General features: G+C 42.1%; 1 protein-coding gene and 1 long non-coding RNA gene across 6 annotated transcripts in view; one reads left to right on the top strand and one right to left on the bottom strand.

Annotated features, from left to right (window-relative positions):
- Positions 1 to 18,013, top strand: part of NAXD (NAD(P)HX dehydratase) — a 54,222-nt gene that overhangs the window by 31,391 nt on the left and 4,818 nt on the right. For all 5 annotated transcript variants that reach the window (XM_033051256.1, XM_033051254.1, XM_033051255.1 and 2 more), the window contains 3 exons: positions 7,797 to 7,847; positions 7,929 to 8,033; positions 8,395 to 8,515. In XM_033051256.1, coding sequence (XP_032907147.1) covers positions 7,797 to 7,847; positions 7,929 to 8,033; positions 8,395 to 8,515 — 277 coding nt within the window. The remainder of the gene's footprint in view (positions 1 to 7,796; positions 7,848 to 7,928; positions 8,034 to 8,394; positions 8,516 to 18,013) is intronic.
- LOC116992082 lies at positions 11,613 to 18,010 on the bottom strand. The gene is made up of 2 exons (XR_004417000.1): positions 13,520 to 18,010; positions 11,613 to 12,535 (listed from the first exon to the last, which is right to left on the bottom strand). It is a non-coding gene; the product is annotated as an uncharacterized LOC116992082 (long non-coding RNA).

Raw genomic sequence — 18,013 nt, 5'->3', positions numbered from 1 at the left:
TACAGAAATTCATAAAGTAAAACTCAGGCAATTAGGCTAGTTAAAGGTGATTTATATGTATATATATTGTCCACAAAGAGAGATTTTCATTGTCCTTGCTGAATTTTGAAAGGAGGTTGAGTCTTTGGATCACTGTGTAGGAATTAATAAAAGCATGTTTAAGAAAACTGTACATTTTAACCAGTGAGTCAATAAAAAGCCTAAAACCAGTTTTGGAATTTCTGAAAATGTGGCCGTAATGGGAAGAATCTTAAACAGTAGAACTCATTCTTAGTGTTTTTCAAACTTCTTGCCTCAAATAGAACATACTAAGGGATGCTTCTCCCCCCTGCCAGCTATGACTGTAGCCTTGAGCACAGCCTGTGCCTGGGATATTTGCCTACTTCTAGCTGTGCAAGATTACAAATTCCTGCTTGCCAAGCCCATTTTCCAGGCATCTCCACCAGAGAGCTGCATCCTGACCTCTATTGCAGCTGAGTCCCTGCTAACTCTGCATTTATCCAGACTTGAAGCAAGCAAGACAGAAAGAAACGCTTCCTAGGGCTTTCAGTGCCTATTTGTAGGAATCGATTTGCAGTGTGTTGGGGTGGAACTTATTTGTTCCTCCCGGTCACCTTGGGGAGGAGGATGTGTGGAAATGCTTTGAGCCGCAGCATTTACAGGAAAATTTTGGCTCCTTTCTTCTTTTTTCTCTCTGTTTCAGACAAAATCATGGATTCAGGATTGCTGGATGAGAGCAGCATCCATGCAGAAAATATAAGCAATTATAGGTGGTGTTTCTACAGCAGTTCTGATCCTGGCTTTCAGGAGAGGGTTTTTTGTAAAAGGAACTGCCACCGCCAATGCCAGGTTATTCACATTTGCGTATCTTTACCAAACCAGAGTGTGTAATTACATACTTGGCATCTGCAGGTTGCAGTGGTGTGCCCTTTCAGTGAGCTGAAGGCACTGCTTCCTAAAGTGTTTGCATGTCATTTTGGTCAATACTGTCCATTATCATGGCATGTTAAGGCTTGAATTTCTTTTTGGGAGCATGAGTAAGACTTTTCGTGAGAGTGAGTCAAGACATGACTCTTGAAGAGACTGAGGAAATGAAGTGGTTTTTGCTGATGTCAAGTAAAGCAATCTTTCCTTTGCTAGGTAGAAAAATGGCAGCGTGAAAATTAATTACCATTGTGGGATAGATGTTGCTTTACATATTCTGCTAATATGGTTTTCTGTTTTTTTCATTAGAATTCCGTCTTATAATTAAATGACTGCCTCTAATTTCCTGATTCTTCCCTAAATACCAAATGCCAAAGTTTTGTGTAGCTGAACTAGCTGATGAGGAAGAACTTAAGATAAAACTACTAATATATTAGAAGTCACTGCAGGCATTCTTCTGCTAATCCACATCTAATTAAAAAAGCTGAAAAGTGTATCTCACTTAGGTGTGGCAAACCTACATAATTGTCTGTTCTGCGGACGTGTGGAGAGCCAGCTTTTATGCTGTTGCATGTGTGCAGCATAAATAGGATGGATATTAATGCTGGCTCGTGGACTCGGGTGGAGAAGTCCAGACTGCAGAATTTCTTTCCAAGAGGCTGTGGGTACTCACTGAGAGAGCACCACCTGTTCTCTGCCCCTGGGGCCTCAGGGTAGCTGCTCTGGAAAGACTTCCATGGCTGATAAAGAATCCTCTGCTTGAGCTTAGGAGCTCCATAGCAAGTTATTCTTCCTTCACATGTTCCCCACTATTCCCAACGTCTCTGTTTCTTACAACCAGTGGCTCATCTCAGCCCCATTCCCTTTTCCATATTACTTGTGGGAGTGTGTAGGAGTCCTGAATGTCCATGTTAGTACAGTGCAGGTGAATTTGGTGTTTCACAGCACAGCTGCAGGCTATCAAATGGTTAAATTATGTCATGCTTTTCTGCATTCCTGTGTCCTCTTTCAGCAGTATCCTGTCTATTTGTTCCTTCAGGCTTCTTCTCCTGCAGTCCTTTCCAGCCTGAATAATTTTGTGTTTGTGTGTGTTGTACAGGTATCGGTGTATTGGGGGTTTTGTGTTTCAGGTTATTTGGGGGGAAGTGTGGTGGTTGGTGTGTTTTGGTTTTGTTCTGGTGGTTTTGCTTTTTTTGTGTTTCAGCTTTCTCTTTTGGGTTTCTTGTAAAGATTGGAATTGGGTTTGGGAGTCACTTTCAAAATTCCCATGTGAAAGTTGGGACAGAGAACAGATTTCTGCTGTAATGAGTGCATTGCATTTAAGGGAATCGTTTCCATGATAATAAAAAAATAATTAAAACACATTAATTTTTCATCCTTACTTTGGAAATTCTTGTAATTACAGTAAAGAGTTACCTTTCCTCAGATAGACCAATGGTTTCTACTGTGACATGAGTTCTTTTTCTGTTCTTACTGAGTAGGTTGCTTGCATAGAAGTCCTGAATAACAGTCAAAGGAAAAAGGTTTTTCCAGGAAATAGTGTATTTCAAGAGTAGAGTAGGAGTAGATTCAGGTTAATTTTACCCTCTCTGGCTTTCTTCCTCTCAACCACCGCCACCAAAAACTGCAATGACTGAAATACTATTTTGGGCATTTCTAAATGCCAAGTATTTGGTGCTGCTAACAAATGATAATAACTGTGAGAGATTTTCTCCCATAGAGCATCTTTGTGGGGTGTGTGAATCCCAGGTAATTTGCTCTTTGGTTTAATGAGCATTGAAACTTCAGATTTGGTCTTGTTATTAGGAGAGGAAACTCCTATTACAGATTTGTTCTAGCACCAGTACTGCAGTCTTGCAATACAGTTAATCATCACTGATTTTAATAAGAGAGGGTTGACACCTCTATTCCTTTTCTCACACAAATGTTGAATCACTGTTTCAGAGGACTACCAAGTATTTAGCCAGCCAATACAAAGAAGAATATCTCTAGCATGAGATTGCCCAAACCCCATTATTAAGACTCTCAATATGAAAGGTAAGAGACTGAATTTTGGCCCTGGCTGGGAATTGCAGAGGATCCAAATTTCAGTCTTTGATATCTCTTAGCTACACAGTGTGGCTGTAGGTCATAAGGCTGGGTGACAACAGTGTATCATCATCTTCTTATCATTGTCCTCTCTGCTCTGTGACTCGTGCCAAGGTTGCCTTGTGAGTCCAGTGCTTCAGTTTTGGATGTCCTTGAGGGCTTAGGAATCAGCTGAAGGACGTGCTCCTGCCTTGTTCCAAGCTGAACCACCACTGTTGTGGTAGAAGACACTCTGTGCACAGAAAGTTTGTCCACTGGGATATCCTGGAGCTAGAATCTTCACAATTTTAATATTCAAAATGCTGTTTGAAGAGGGGTGGTGCCTTGGGCTTGTCATTGATATGTTGATGTGTTGCTGTTCACTTGTCATTAGTGTTCTGATTTCAGCTTTTGTCTTAGTGACGTTTCTTAATATTTTTAATTGTCTATGTTCTCTTTTAAACCCTTTCCCATAGGAATAATTGTTACATTGGATAAAACTGAACACATGAATTGTGCTCATACATGGTATTCTATCAGAAACTGTTATATAGGTTTTGGTGTGAAAGCAGAGTTAGTCTGAGCTGTATTAATTGGGAAATAAACAGTGAAGGTTCTTCTGTATCTATGGGTATTAACCAAAAAAGACCATGCCAAATACCAAGGTACAAATACAGCTGAAAATTGATTTTTGCATCCAGGAACAATGCACTCTGCATAGAGGATATTGCCATTATTGCCATAAACTCCTTTTAATGCAAATATTTAAGAGAGGTTTTTTTAATATTGTATTTGCAGAAATAGACTGTTTAAAAGTGGGCTTAATTTCACCTAGTTCTTGGTGTCTAAGAACAGTAAAGTGTCTCTGCACCCCCTGTGATAGCTGAGGAAAGACAGGTATGTCTGTTGGCTATTCATGCCACCCTAAATGAGCTGTCTAAGCTGCATGGAGCTGCTCTCCAGTGGTCTTGCCACCATCAGTAGGAAGCAGGGGTTCTCCCATGAATGTCATGTCCCTCAAATGTGGGGCTGTCTTAGGGGGGTTCCCTGATCTTTACTGGTTTATTGCAGTTTTGAAATCACCCCTTCCCTCCCCAGAACTTCCTCTCTGAGGTTCCTTGTCTACCTCCAAGCAGTTTCTGTCTGGGCTTAAGGAAGGAAGAGGAAAGGAAAATTATTGGGATAGGGGCTTTGTTTGTTTGGTGGTTGGTTTTTATTGTTTGGCATTTTTAGTCAAAAATGAGCTTTCTACATAAGACAAACAACTTTGCGGACCCTGATTATTTGTTTTATAAAGAGAGGAATAACAAAGATCATTCAGCATGTTAGGTTAGAAACTGTTTCCTCAGAGACTTGGTACACAATAAAAGTTGCTTGCCCAGTAGGTTTTATTTAGCAAGGTGAAATGTCTTTTTAGAGTAGAGGTCAAATGTTTCAGGATTGTGGAGGATGTGCTAGAGGTAGGAACTCAAAATTATTAGGAAAAAAATGCCGTATTTCTCTGAAGTGCACCAGTGATCTGGCCTTCCAGATGCTATTCAGCTGTTGATATACTGTCATGCTTTGTAACTTCCACTTTTTTTATCTTATACATACATTCTTTTGATATACCATAGATCTTCAGGATCTTATTTAGGAGAGAGTGAGAGATTCCAGTAGCCAGGATGGCAATTATGAGGAAACTTGGAAAGGGGCCAAACAATAACAGCAACTGCCAAGCTTGAGCTGTTTTGGGAACAGAACTTCGGCAAAATTCCTTCCCTAGATTGCTTATAATGCATTTAAGAGAACAGTTCAGAAGGATAAGGACTCCTGAGATCTAGTGTCTTCCTTCAGACTTCCTTACTGACTGGTGGGGAAATCTTTTTTAGTTTTAGAATATCAAGTGTCATGAAAGACCAGCTTACTGAAGTTGACATACTAGAATAAAGTAGTGATTCATATTAGTGGGAAGTGGAGCAGTAATCATTTTAAGTGCACTGAAGGAGTCTGGTGAAGCTGCTAATGTACAAAAATATTCTAATTATAACCAGTTAGAAAACCAGGTTGCAGTAAAAGGTATTTGCACCTTCAAAGATTGGGGGAGGAGGATCTTGCTGAGGTCTGGGTCTCAGTGCCCTATGATATCTAATCAGAAGAGCTTAGTATGGTTCAAAAATAATTTGGCTGTTGGATCTATAGCATTTATTTATACAAGGAAAATACAAACAGCAAAACACAAAATGTGGTTGCTAGATCCACAGCCTTGTTTTATTGTTACAAAGTGAGCCAAGTTAGATGTAATTGTTAATGAACTTAGCACAGCAGGGGCAAAGCAGTGCAGCTTCTGTGAAGGAAAACTGAGCTATGTACTTCTCTGCAGATTAACATGAGTGAATTAAGAAATTACTTTCACATACATTTCTTAAAAGCTTTGAAAGTAAGGTGCTCTAGTTTTCAGAATGCCACAGTTAATTCTAGGTTTTAAGACTTCATCCTCATACAGTAAGTGTACTTACTAATAAATTTGAATAATTCAGCAGTAGCTAAACAGTATGAGTTGTGTAAAACTTGTTACTGGCTCAAAATTATTTAAGTAGCTGAGCATAAGAGAAGACTCTGTGGTGTTCCCTAGGGACCTCAAAGGAGGTGGGCACCTGGCAGTCTGACACACAGCCCAAGTTGTGCAAGGCTGTGTAGGAAAGGTTTTCTGTTCTTTAGTAGCTTCTATTGTAGCTGCAGCTGTGTGTTGAGACGAGTCCTCAGGCTTGGAGCAGTGAATAGTCTTAGGCTTCCAAACTGCAAACAGTGCCAACAAAGAAAATAGATGGGAAATATTTTCCGACTGGTATTAGAAAAATCAGAGTCAAGTAGTAATGTTTGTGAAGCTATGTATATGTCATATGTAATAATTTACAGGGAACAAGGTCGGTAGTGTTGATTTTGGTCACTAAACAAGAAAAGAGAGATGTTCAATACCCTGAATAATAATTTTTAAATGCTTCCTTATTCTTTACATCATGTCTTGCTAACCTGTGAAGTTCAGTGCCATATGATAGCTAATCTGAAGAGCTTAATAACATTCAAAATTAATTAAACTTTTGGATGGATACCATGCTCTGTTATCTTATGCAGGAAAAAGATAAACCCTCCAGCTTCAAAGATGAGTTGGTAATAACCAACACTGAAAAAAACTTTACTGTTGGCTGCTGCTCATTAAAAAGCCTGAGGATCAGTCATTGCTGTGCCGAGTTAGGAGAGAGAACAAGGGCAGACAGTCTGCTCAGAGATACTGCTTGCTGAAAAAAACACTTTGACAAATGGTCAGTTGTCTGGTCCACCTTGGCTTTGCTTTCAAAGCAGAAAACCTCCAGAACCACAGGTGAAATGACATCATAAATACTGCTGTCTCAGATGTTTGTTTGTACATAAACTAATACTGCAGTGGAGCTATCAGCAGCTAAGCAACTGAAGTTTGTATTATTGGTAGAGTTCTATCAAGGCAGTAGTCACTGGGATTTTTCTGGGTCTTTTTTAATTGAAGATGTATGTTTACTATGTGTGATTTCTGTTGGCATTTACATGCATCTTGCAGCAGGCAGAGTGGGTGGGATTGCTTGTTTGTTTGCTTATTGTGGTGGGTTGACCCTGGCTGAATGCCGGGTGCCCATCAAAGCTTCTCTGTCACTCCCCTGCTCAGCTGGACAGGGGAGAGAAACTACAACAAAAGACTCATGGGTTAAGATAAGGACAGGAGAGATCATTCACCAGTTACTGTTGTGTTGAAGTATGTGCAATGGCTCAACTTGGGAAAATCGAATTTTATAACAAATGAAATCAGACTAGGATAATGAGAAATCAAATTAAATTGTAAAACACCTTCCCTCCACCCCTCCCTTCTCCCCAAGCTTCTTTTAACTCCAAAATTGTTCCGTTTCCTGCTCTCAGAGGTGCAGGGGGGTGGGAAATGGATGCTCTGGTCAGTTGATCACATACTGTCTCTGCTGCCCTTTCCTCCTTGGGAAGGGACTCCACTTTCATCCCTTGTTCCACCACGGGGTCCCTCTGACAAGAGACAGTCCTCCACAAACTTCTCCAGTGGACTTCCCACAGACTGCAGTTCTTCACAAACTGTTCCAACATGGGTCCCTCCCATGGGGTGCAGTCCTTCAGGAGCAGACTGCTCCAGTGTGGGCTCCTCTTTCCATGGGGTCACAGCCTCCTTTGGGCTCTGCTACTGTGTGGATTTCTATGGGCTGCAGGGGCACAGCTGCCCCACCAGGGGTTGCACCACAGGCTGCAGGGGAATCTCTGCTCTGGAACAACCCCTCTTCCTCCTTCACTGACCTGCATGTCTGTAGCTTTCACATATTCTCACTCCTCTCTTCTCTGGCTGCAATTGATTCAGCACGGTCTCTTCATCCTGTTTTTAAATCTGTTATCCCAGAGATGGTACCACTGTTGCTGATGGGCTTGGCCTTGGCCAGTGGCAGGACTGTCTTGGAGCTGGCTGGCTCTGTTGGACATGAGGGAAGCCTCCACCAAGTTCTCCCTGTAACCCCTCTTCCTCCTCACAAAACCTTGCCATGAGTACCCAATACCAAAACATATTAACTCTGTGGACACTCAAACCAGGGAGAAAACATTGTGACTGTAAAATTACCTGCTGATATGAAAATGTTTTCCATTAGTTTGCAGAATATAACAGATTTTTTTCTGACACTTTGTAAAACCAACTTATATGGTCAGATTTATTGTTTGAATTTGGTTTGAATCTTACAAGATGTAAATTAACAAGCATCTTAAAGTGTCTGTGTTTTTTGCAGGGTATTATAGAGAAGTCAAAACTGAAAGGAATTCCTATCATTATTGATGCAGTAAGTATTTTCTTGATTTCAGTCAGTGGTTTAACATTTAAGAATCTATTCAGTAAATGTTCTTCTTACTGTGTTTTGCAGGATGGACTGTGGCTCATTTCCCAACAGCCTTCTCTTATTCAAGGCTACCAGCGAGCTATTCTTACTCCAAACTATATGGAGTTCAGTAGACTGTATGAAGCCATGGTGAGCTGTTTGCCTTTTTGGTATTTAAGTATGTGCAAATTTAGTCTGTTTGTCCTTGAAAATAAGTAACTTATTGCTGGCTTAATTCTATGTGCTGTTTCTTGTATGTGAGAGAAACACTCTGGGTTTTTATTCCATGGGATAATTGTCTCAGCAATGCATATTCTTAAACTGAGCTCTTCTTTAAAGAAGACTCATTCTCATGCATTTTTTAACATTGCAGTGGGCATAGAAAAAAATGCAGCAAAAGACTGATGATGTTGCCCTTTTTATTTTTCCCATGCATATGTAAGTAGCATGTGTTAGAATACGTTGTTCTAGTAGTAAAATATGTACTGTGTATGGAATTCTTGTGTTGTAGCTTAGAGACCCCGTAGACAGTAGTGATCACCATGGATGTGTATTGAGACTCAGCCAAGCCATGGGGAATTTGACAGTTGTGCAAAAGGGAGAAAGAGATCTTATTTCAGATGGAGAGAAGGGTAAGTGAAACCTTCTGCTTTTAGCAGTGTGGTTGTTCTGTTCTGTTTGCTTTCAGTCATAGTCCAGTAGAGTGTGTTCCCCTGAAGATGGAGGGATTGCTGCCTTTGCAGATCACCTTTACATCATTTGTGTAAATTGATATTTTAAGAGTACAACTAAATTTATTTGCTGAAAAAGGTTGCTGATTTTATTTCACATTTATAGATGTTATATTTTATATTACATGGGTATTGAGAAATCAATTATTTAATCTTTGTGAACTGTTTGAAAGTTCTTTGAGATAATTTATATAAAGTACGGTAATTACAGTAATGTATCAGTGTGTGTGACAAGTGAAGATGTCTTAAGGCTCATAACCTGCTCGGTTCCTTTATACTGTCCATCATGGGACTGCAGATAACCATGTACATATACAACTTTACAGCAGCCCTGACAAATTAAAAAATAAACTCCAGATTGCCCTTACAACAGTCTCATACCAATGTGGTTTAAAGTATACTTAATAAAATTAGCTGATTGTCTGATGCTTTTTATACTGATCATATACTGTGATCAGTGTAAAATTAATTCATGAGTGCCTTCGTCACATTTTGCCTGCATGGTCTTATTTCACATACATTACAAGCAGCAGCTCTGCTTTTAATTACTTGAAATGCTAATCTCTGATAAGTGTTTATACTGCTTCAGAACTGTTTTGTATATACAGTCAATTTTTTCATTACTGGAGCCATGGAAGTCTTTTATAACAGAAAAGCAGATGTAATATGACAACTGGTTTGTGCAGAGCCACCTTCTACATACCCCATTAGTGCAGACACTGTAGCAGACTGTGCAACAAGTGGGACCTGACAGCAATAAGGTTGTGGTTACATCTCTGTGCTAAAGGACCTTCCTCACACAGTGCCCAGGTTTCCCCACAGGAAGTCTGCTGTCATATTTGCACCCCTAGCAGACTTACAGTAATTTCACGAATACAAGCCGCACCAATTTGACCAAAATTTTGGTGGAAACCCGGAAGTGCGGCTAATATTCCGGGGCGGCTAATACATTAACAAAATTCTAAAAGCTGCCAACACGGAAGTGAGAGCCCGCGGCAGCCCCAAGCCAAGCTGGAGCCCGGCCGGCCCCGGCAGAGGTGGGAAAGCCTGGCAGAGGCGGGGCCAGCAGTGCGGGGGGCGGGCGGCAGAGCCTGAGCCAGCAGGGCGGGGCAGGGGGGCGGCAGAGCCGGGTCAGTAGGGCGGGGGAGCCTGGGAGAACTGGGGCTAGCAGTGCAGGGGAGCATGGCAGAAGCAGGAAGGCCGGCGGATGGGGCTGCCTGGCAGCGGGGGAAGCCCAGCAGAATCGGGGCCAGCAGCGTGGGGGAGCCCGGCGGTGCAGGGGTCTGCAGTGCCGGTCAGGGCGAGGAAACGCGGCGGCGGTGCAGACGGGAGGGGGCGGCCGGCGAGCCCGGCGGCGGCAGCCCGCCGGCAGGGCTAGGGAACGCGGCGCAGCACGGCCAGCGAGCCGGGCGGCGGCGGGCAGGGCTAGGGAACGCGGCGCGGCCGGCGAGCCGGGCGGCGGCAGCCCGCCGGCAGGGCTAGGGAACGCGGCGCGGCCGGCGAGCCGGGCGGCGGCAGCCCGCCGGCAGGGCTAGGGAACGCGGCGCGGCGCGGCCGGCGAGCCGGGCGGCGGCGGCAGCAGCCCGCCGGCAGGGCTAGGGAACGCGGCAGCGGGGCGGTGCTGACGGGAGAGGGGGGCCAGCGAGCCCGGCGGCGGCGGCAGTGGCTGGCCCGCCGGCAGGGCGAGTACGTAAACAGCGCAGCGGCGAGGCGGCCGGTATGCCTGCCAGCGGCGGCAGTGGCTGGCCCGCCGGCAGGGCGAGTACGTAAACGCAGCGGCGAGGCGGTGCTGACGGGAGAGGGGGGCCAGTGAGCCCGGCGGCGGCTGCAGCACCACCCGGCCGGCCCCGTCAGCAACCATGAGCGGGCCGAGCCTTCCTGGCCCCGCCCCGAGCCAGTAAAGCCCTCTATGCCGCGATCCTGTTACTAATTGGCCAATTTGTGAAAGCTGCGCACGGATTCTCGCTACGAACGAAAGTGCGGCTAATATTCGGGGTGCGGCTTATCTATTGACAAAGACAGCAACATTGTCGAGGCACCGGAAGTGCGGCTTATAATCCGTGCGGCTTGTATTCGTGAAACTACTGTAATTTGTAACCTTGGACAGTCAGGCTAGGCTTAAGGATGGATGAACTCTGCTGGAGAATAAAATGTCTTGATTCCAGTTTGTGCCATCTGGAGACCTCTAGAGCATTGTAGTTGTTTTCCTCCTCTGCTTTTATGTCAACAATTTTCTTTTTATACAGGATTGTTGCTTTTTAAATGAACGTTGGGAAGACTGGGTGAACACTTTAGATTGAGTACATTATCTAGTGTATGTCTGTTCTTCTTTTGAACTGTTATTCTTGAGATTAGTGTATCTCACACCTTCTGGTGAGAGAGGACAGGTCTCCAATGTCTCTTGTCATGCAGGAATAAAAAAACCAAGGAGACAAGTTCAGTTTCAATTTTGAATGTTCGTATGTGGCACAAGTTCATGTATGTCTTGTGTACTTTTGGGAGTTTTTATTGGTTTTATTTTTTTCCCCACCTTGTTATTTGTCTCTGTGTTCTGGCATTTTTTTCTATTAGTGAACTGGCTTTTGTTTAGAAATAAAAACAGTTCTGTACCTTTACAGCAGTTGATTGATGTCCAGCTCTAGGCTGCTTTTTTGTTCTTACTTTGTGCTATCACTGATACTTTTGTTGGATTACAGACATTACAGGCAGCATTGCTGAGCTAAGAAAGCAGGTTATAATGTCTCTTACATGAACTGTTTTTAGAGTTTGCATGACTTTGAAGAAGGTTCTTGAGAATTTTGCAGAAACTAAAGACTTCAGCTTCCTTTTAACAGCAATGTTCTTTGGGTCTGATCTGCTGGTCATTTTTTTAAAAGTTTCTCAAAAACAAAATTACATTGAGAAAGGAGTTTCTACTGTGTGCTCTGTGCCAAACATGGAATATGTTGTCATGTCACTGACCATGAATTCTTTCCCAGGTTTTTTGCTCTTATTTTTCATCTGTCTCTTCTTTGATCTGATATAATTTTTGTTCAGCTAAGACTACATACATGAGGGAAGTCCAAGGTTATTGGATCAGACCAATGTCCTCTGAGCGCAATCAAACATTATGAAAAGATCTGTGTACTCTTGCCTTTTTTTGAACATGTCATCATGCACTTGTAGTTCTTAAGCCCTACCTATTAGGCATTTCCTGCTTGACCTCCTGTGTTCAGCATACTGACAATGTAGTTTACATATATTACTTTTAAACTTTCTCCTTTGGGAAAATACTGCATGTGTGCTTTCCAGGGGAAAAAAAAAAGAGAGAGAAAAGTAAGTCTCAATGCACTCCAGGAAAACCAGAAATTGAGAAATTGCAAACTTAACCATGTAACTTTAGTGTTTTATGCTTAGTTGTTGAGGAAGGAAGGCTTTTTGAAGATGCCAAATTTTGAAGTAGGGAAGATTGGGTTTCTGAATGCTTTATAGCTTAGTGATTGCTTAGTGGTTATTTTCACAGTACTTTTATTCATGAGTCTGTAGGAAATGCAGTTTACTTCTGTTACCTGAAGACAGAAAAGGTTACCAGGTGATTTGGTATCAAGTATTGCTGAAGAATTACTCTCAGCAAAAAGCTTTGTAATCTGCACAGAGAGGCTTGATGAATTCTGATTGGAAGCTGAAGTTTAATAAATTAAAAGTAAGGTTTAGACAAATTAACTACTACAGCAACGTACCTGAAACTTTGCTAGATTGACAAACTTTGAAGTGTCTGGATGCTTCTACAGTTTGTTTCCACAGATCAGACTCACTGATGCAGGTGATTCCTTATGGCCTCAAAGTCACATACTGACCTCTGTGAAAGCAGTAGCAATCCTCCAGTATAAAGGAGATTTTTCTAAAATTTGTCTCCATTTCAGTAGTGAGCTGCCAACTGGCCTGTAAACATAACCACCAAGATTTTAAATTAAGTTTATATACTCTTTTTCTCTTTCCTTTTGCAATTTCACATTATAGCTTGGTCTACAGTTGTTGATTCCCTGCTCTACAAAGATGAGCTTCACCATGCTCTTGGTAGGTGATATCAGTGCCATCACTGACCAGGGTAGGAATGAGTACTCAGCCTATGGGTAAAAGGTAAGTCAGCTTTTATTCACTATGGCACAGCTCTCTAAGGTTATCTTTTTATTATTCTTTGGAGAACTGGTCAATAATAAAGTGTGGTTATACCAGCCTTAGTTCCTAACATGTTTAAAATTTGGCTAGGTCCTTGAATTAGAGTATTTGGATTTTGGTTTTTAAACATTATAGTGAGTTTTTCTGTGTTTGACCCCCCTCCCTTCCAAAAGGCAGGCTTTATAGAAATCACCCTGCTACTGCCTGGGACTACTTTTACCTGGAACCAGTAGCTAAATCCAGTTTCAGGTGCAGCTGTGGCCAAAAGAAGCATGTGAAACAGAATACTGAGTATTGGCTATGGGGTAAAAAGCCAACTCTTTGCCATAAGTCCACAAGTAGTACTTCTAATTCCAGCCATTCATCTCCCCACAGAGCTGGAAAGGAAGAACTGCTCAGTGCTTGTCATTGCCTGGCTCACTCACAGCTACTGAGCAAATCTCACCTAGATTTATGACTGGGACAGCACCCTTGTCTGCAGAATGAGCAAAATGGGGAGGTGATGGCTCCTGTCCCTGGTGCCACTGTGCTGTCTCTGCCACTTGCAGCCCAGCCAGCTTTTCCCTGGCACTGTTCACCTGGCCCTGGCTCCTGTGCCTGTCCAGCACAACTAATGGAAAATTTGGGTCATTTTCATCTCAGCTTAAATTGCCTGCTCTATCTTGCACTCAAGGACTTATCTAAGTTTTAAAAGTATGATTAGGGAATAAAAAAGTATAAGCACCCTTTATATAAAAGCCAACTTACATTTTTCACATCAGTTGAGTTGTTTCTCCAGCCAGAGTCATTAAACTTGGTTTTCCTGTCTGTATGCACTCTGGGACATGTTCCTGGGAATCTATGGTCTCCAGCCATGTGCTTTTGTGAACTAACTTGCAAAAGGAAAAAGATAAATTTCTTGCTAGTATAAGTACATGCTAGGTCAGAGATGTATATTGGTAAGAGATTTTACTAAAAATCTGATAATGGTCTAAATCTTGTATTGATGGGCAAAATGATCCTTGGTAGCTACATTATTTGCATAGAAAATGGAAATCTTCAGCCTTTTAATTAAACTGGAGTGTGTTTGTTTTGTGGGGTGGCTGTTAGCTGATCAGTCTAGCTGGGTGGTATCAGAGGTTATAATGGTTGTGTTTCATACATGGATTCCTCACCATGAGTGAGTGTAATACTCCTCCTCTATGAGAAGAAATAAAGTGCAAGGAATTTGTTCAGGATGCCTGAGATTCAGGAGTTAAATTTAAATTTCCAGTCTTTCAGTCTGCAGTCTCAATAAATGTGATATTTCACATAGGCTCTTCAGTCTTCTTGACCATCATCAGAAGAACTAAACTATCCCATATTTCACATGCCCTGCTCTAAATGCAAAAGTAAAAACACCCCAGAGATTAATTTATTTTTTTCACCACTGGGTGAACATGGTGAATCGGGAACAAGCAGACACACACTGCCTTTTGTAGTTAGCAAAAATTTGGTTTTCTAACTGAGATGTATCTAGGAGCTGACAATACATCTGTGCTTCCCAGTTAACTTGTAGTCCTTGAAGTCAGCAAAACTACTGCATTCTGTTGTTTGTTTTTTTTTTTCTCCAAAGAGCGGACAGATATTTTCAGTTACATAACAGACTGTTGTGTTTGGGGCTTTTTGAATTAAGCATACAATACCCATAAATAGGTCGTTCTTCTGGGCTTTTGGCAGCAGCAAAATTTGGGCTGGGGGTTATTTCAGCTTAAAACTGGCAATGGTGCAGCTACATGTGACACCATAGTCTGAATGCTTTCACAAATATTGATGTATATCTTACCATCACTCCCTTTTCAGCACTTCTTGAAGACATTTTATGGCCTGAAATGTATTAAACATAGAGCTACTAAATGACTTGGCCATAGTTACCCAGAAAGTCTGGGGCAGAGTCTTGAGTTGTTTGAAGCCTAAAACTGTTGAATTTCTACTTTACAATATTCTGTCAGTATGACAGCCTTCAATTTTTTGTTTCTGTTGCACTCATTTCAGTACAAATTATTTCCATGGTTTTAGGTACACAAGCAATCCGTGTGATTATATGTGAGGGACGTGTTGTATTTGCTGCCTAGAGCTCTGGCAGTATTTATGTGATGTTTACTTGCTGAGACTGTGTTGAAACTGTTGAATAGGACTGTGCTTGTTCTGATGCTGGCAGATCTCCTTGCAGGCATTTCTTCAGTGATGACATTTTTATTTCATCTAGCCTTTTCTTCTGATAGTGTACGTGTGCTGCATGAATAAGTGGTAGGGAGTTGGGGAAATTTTTTATTTCCCTGAGAGTTACTTGGTATGAATCAGTTTTCATTAAAAAACTGTCTGCTATTTGCACTGAGGTGGGTTGTCTTTGTTTCATTACCCTAGAAATAATGACATCAGATTTGGTTACTCAGACCTGTTAGAAAACAGAACTAGACACCCTGCCCTAACAGCCAGCTTGACCAGCATTAGTTGTGTGTTTCTGTCAGTGGAACTATAGCTGAACTTCTCCATTGTTTTGGTCTGGACTGGTGTCAAACTAATTGACCTTAAGTGGCCCTGGCTGCTGCCTTTTCAAAACTGACGCTTTGTGGTGATTTCAGTCTTTGTAGTTTCCTTGTTGTCCACATCCAGTCATCTTGGTCTCCTCAGCTCTTCCATGACCCATTTTTGCTGTGCTTGCTGATGTACATGAACAACTGATCAAATACAGCTTCATCCTTCCCTAAATAGAGCATTGTGCATATTTCTAGGGAATAGAACTGCCCACCTTCTCAGCATCATAGCTGACTATTCAGTGATTCAAGCTAGTCAAGGTCTTGTAACGTTGCCACTGGTTGTGACTGCTCAGTGCAATGTAAAGACATCACCCCATGGTCCTTAAAGAACTGCTGGAACTGACTTGCAGTGGGGGATGTTGCACTGGGGGACCATGAAGACAGCATTTCTATTTTGCTGTTCTAGGAGAAGGGTGGGAAAAGCATCTGTCTTGATGCTTCTGGGATTCCTTCTTAGATTTTAAAAGCTCTTAATAATGGCTGCAATTCAGAAGTGTCTTTAAATCCTTTTCCCATTGCCTGCCGTCATGTTCATCATCCTTTTATTTTGAGATGTTCTTTGATCAGCCAAGCCTCTGCACAAGAATTGTGTGTGATATCTTTCCCTCCTCATTCAAGTGAATTTTCCTCTAGTTCTGCTTCTTTGAAGGTATTCCATGGATTTGTTTTCCAGCATCTGTGTGCAGAGTACAAAGGTCTGCTTTTGTTGTTGCCTGTGAGGTAGTCTGCACATATTTAAAACTTACTTTTTAAAACCACAAAGAAAAGATCACTTTTTAAAAAAAATTATTTAGGAGAGTATTATAAATGGCCTAGTTTGAGGAGATCTTGCTTTCCTGTACAGCTCAAAAATGACTGGAAGGTTGTGGGGCTACAGAATAGTGGCAGATGGTGACATACAGCTAATAAGCAGGGGCTTGTGCTCAGCTGTCAGTCAGAAGGCCCCAAAGCTTTTGAACAGAGGATTTCCATCCTCCCTCCTGCCAGGAGTTCAAGCCCTCAAAGTGAAAATCCTGTGAGATAGCATCTTCAAAGTAGTAGAATTAGAGGTAATTTCTCTAAAGCACTGTATTTAAAATAAAAGTAAGAATAAATCACGCCACCTAAAAGGGCATACCTTCTTCAGATAGCTAACTCAGAGGGGCATTACACTTGTGAAATTTGACATTAGCTACTGCTCACTGGGAAACACATCCAGAATCTTAATTTGAGAGGGGGAGGGGGAGAAGGGTGATTGGGAAAATGAACTGCTGGCAGGACTGCAGTGGTGTGTGCTGTGCTCCCGGTGACTAATGAATCTTTGCCCTCTCAGTGGCAGCAAACACGCACAACTGCCTGGCCCCGCAATTACTGCTGGAAGGATTGGTAGGAAATGGAAGAGAAGTACAATTCTTTGCTGTTGCACATAATGAACTGGAAGGGGTTTATTGGCATTATGTAGCATTTTACCACTTGCTAGTTAGAAAGATATATCTGCAAATCCTTCAGTTCTGAGCAAGTTTTCTCCATTAGTTTGAAAAAGAAAATTTTTTTTTCAAATTTTAAAAATATGGGCAGTACTCCCTCTAAAACACTTGGGCTGCTCTGTTAATACTCTTTGGAGAAACCCAGCCCATGCTTGAGGCAAGAGCTGTTGTCCAAGCAAAGCCTGATTTCACTTTATCCTTTGCTTGTATATTTGGCGTGCTCAGCAGCACACAAGTGATTGTGTGCGCAGTCCTGAATCCTGCAGCAGCTGACTGGGGATGCTAAGGATCACATTTGGCCAATCGTGATTCTGCCAGTTCTTCCATCCTCCTAGGAGAGGAAAGTAAATTTCTCCTGTTTTTTTTTTTCAGAACCAAGCAAGAAAAAAAGCTAAGGGTAGGTACATCCCCGCAGGAGAGTTCAGAGAAGGATAGCAGAATTGATGCTGTTTTCTTTGTATGTGCCTTATATGTCCTCCAGCCTTCCTGCTTGGGCTTGTTGAGAGTGGAGAACAAAGGAGTTAAATGTAGTGAAACCATTTGCGTGTTCCTCCTGGTTAAAGCTGCACAAAGAGATCAGTTTGACCAAGGTCTTTTGTGTATTTAAAATAGAACTGTAACATCTGATATCCCGACAGAGCCTGTCCACAGTGACACTGCTGACAGAAACATACACGGGTGGTGAGGACGCTGTCGATTGGCAGACAAAAATAAATCTACCTTGCATGTGCTTTTCACTAAGCCTAAGGAAAAGGCTGTTTCAATATAATACTTTTGTGATGGACATGGTAGAACATTTGAGATTTTAGTTCTATCTTGCATTTTCTTCTTGTAAACACCTTGGTTTACATTGGCAAACTCTGAAGGTCGGAGACACTGAACAGGTGTATTTGTGCAACGGCTCTGTGGAAGGACCTGGTCCAGTTTGGGGTGATGGCTCATGATGGCACATGAATTACTAAACTCACCCATGCAGGCTGAGTGGAGAAAGTGCACACATTCTGTAACGTTATGTGTGAAGGATTAAAAGGTAACGAGAAAAGTATTTTTACAAATGTTAATGCAATTTCAGTGTATTTCAGCATATTCTTCTGCCTGTGTTAAGTCTCTCACCTGTTAGTTGCTGTGTGCCTCAGAGGGTAACCCTTGCAGCTGCAGTGCTGTCATTGTAAACAGAAGGATAACAGCACATGACTTTGGTTTTGGTTTGTCTGTTC

The sequence above is a fragment of the Catharus ustulatus genome, chromosome 2 (genome assembly GCF_009819885.2).
Source record: "Catharus ustulatus isolate bCatUst1 chromosome 2, bCatUst1.pri.v2, whole genome shotgun sequence".
Lineage (NCBI taxonomy): Eukaryota > Metazoa > Chordata > Aves > Passeriformes > Turdidae > Catharus > Catharus ustulatus.
This window is presented reverse-complemented; position numbering and strand designations above follow the sequence as displayed.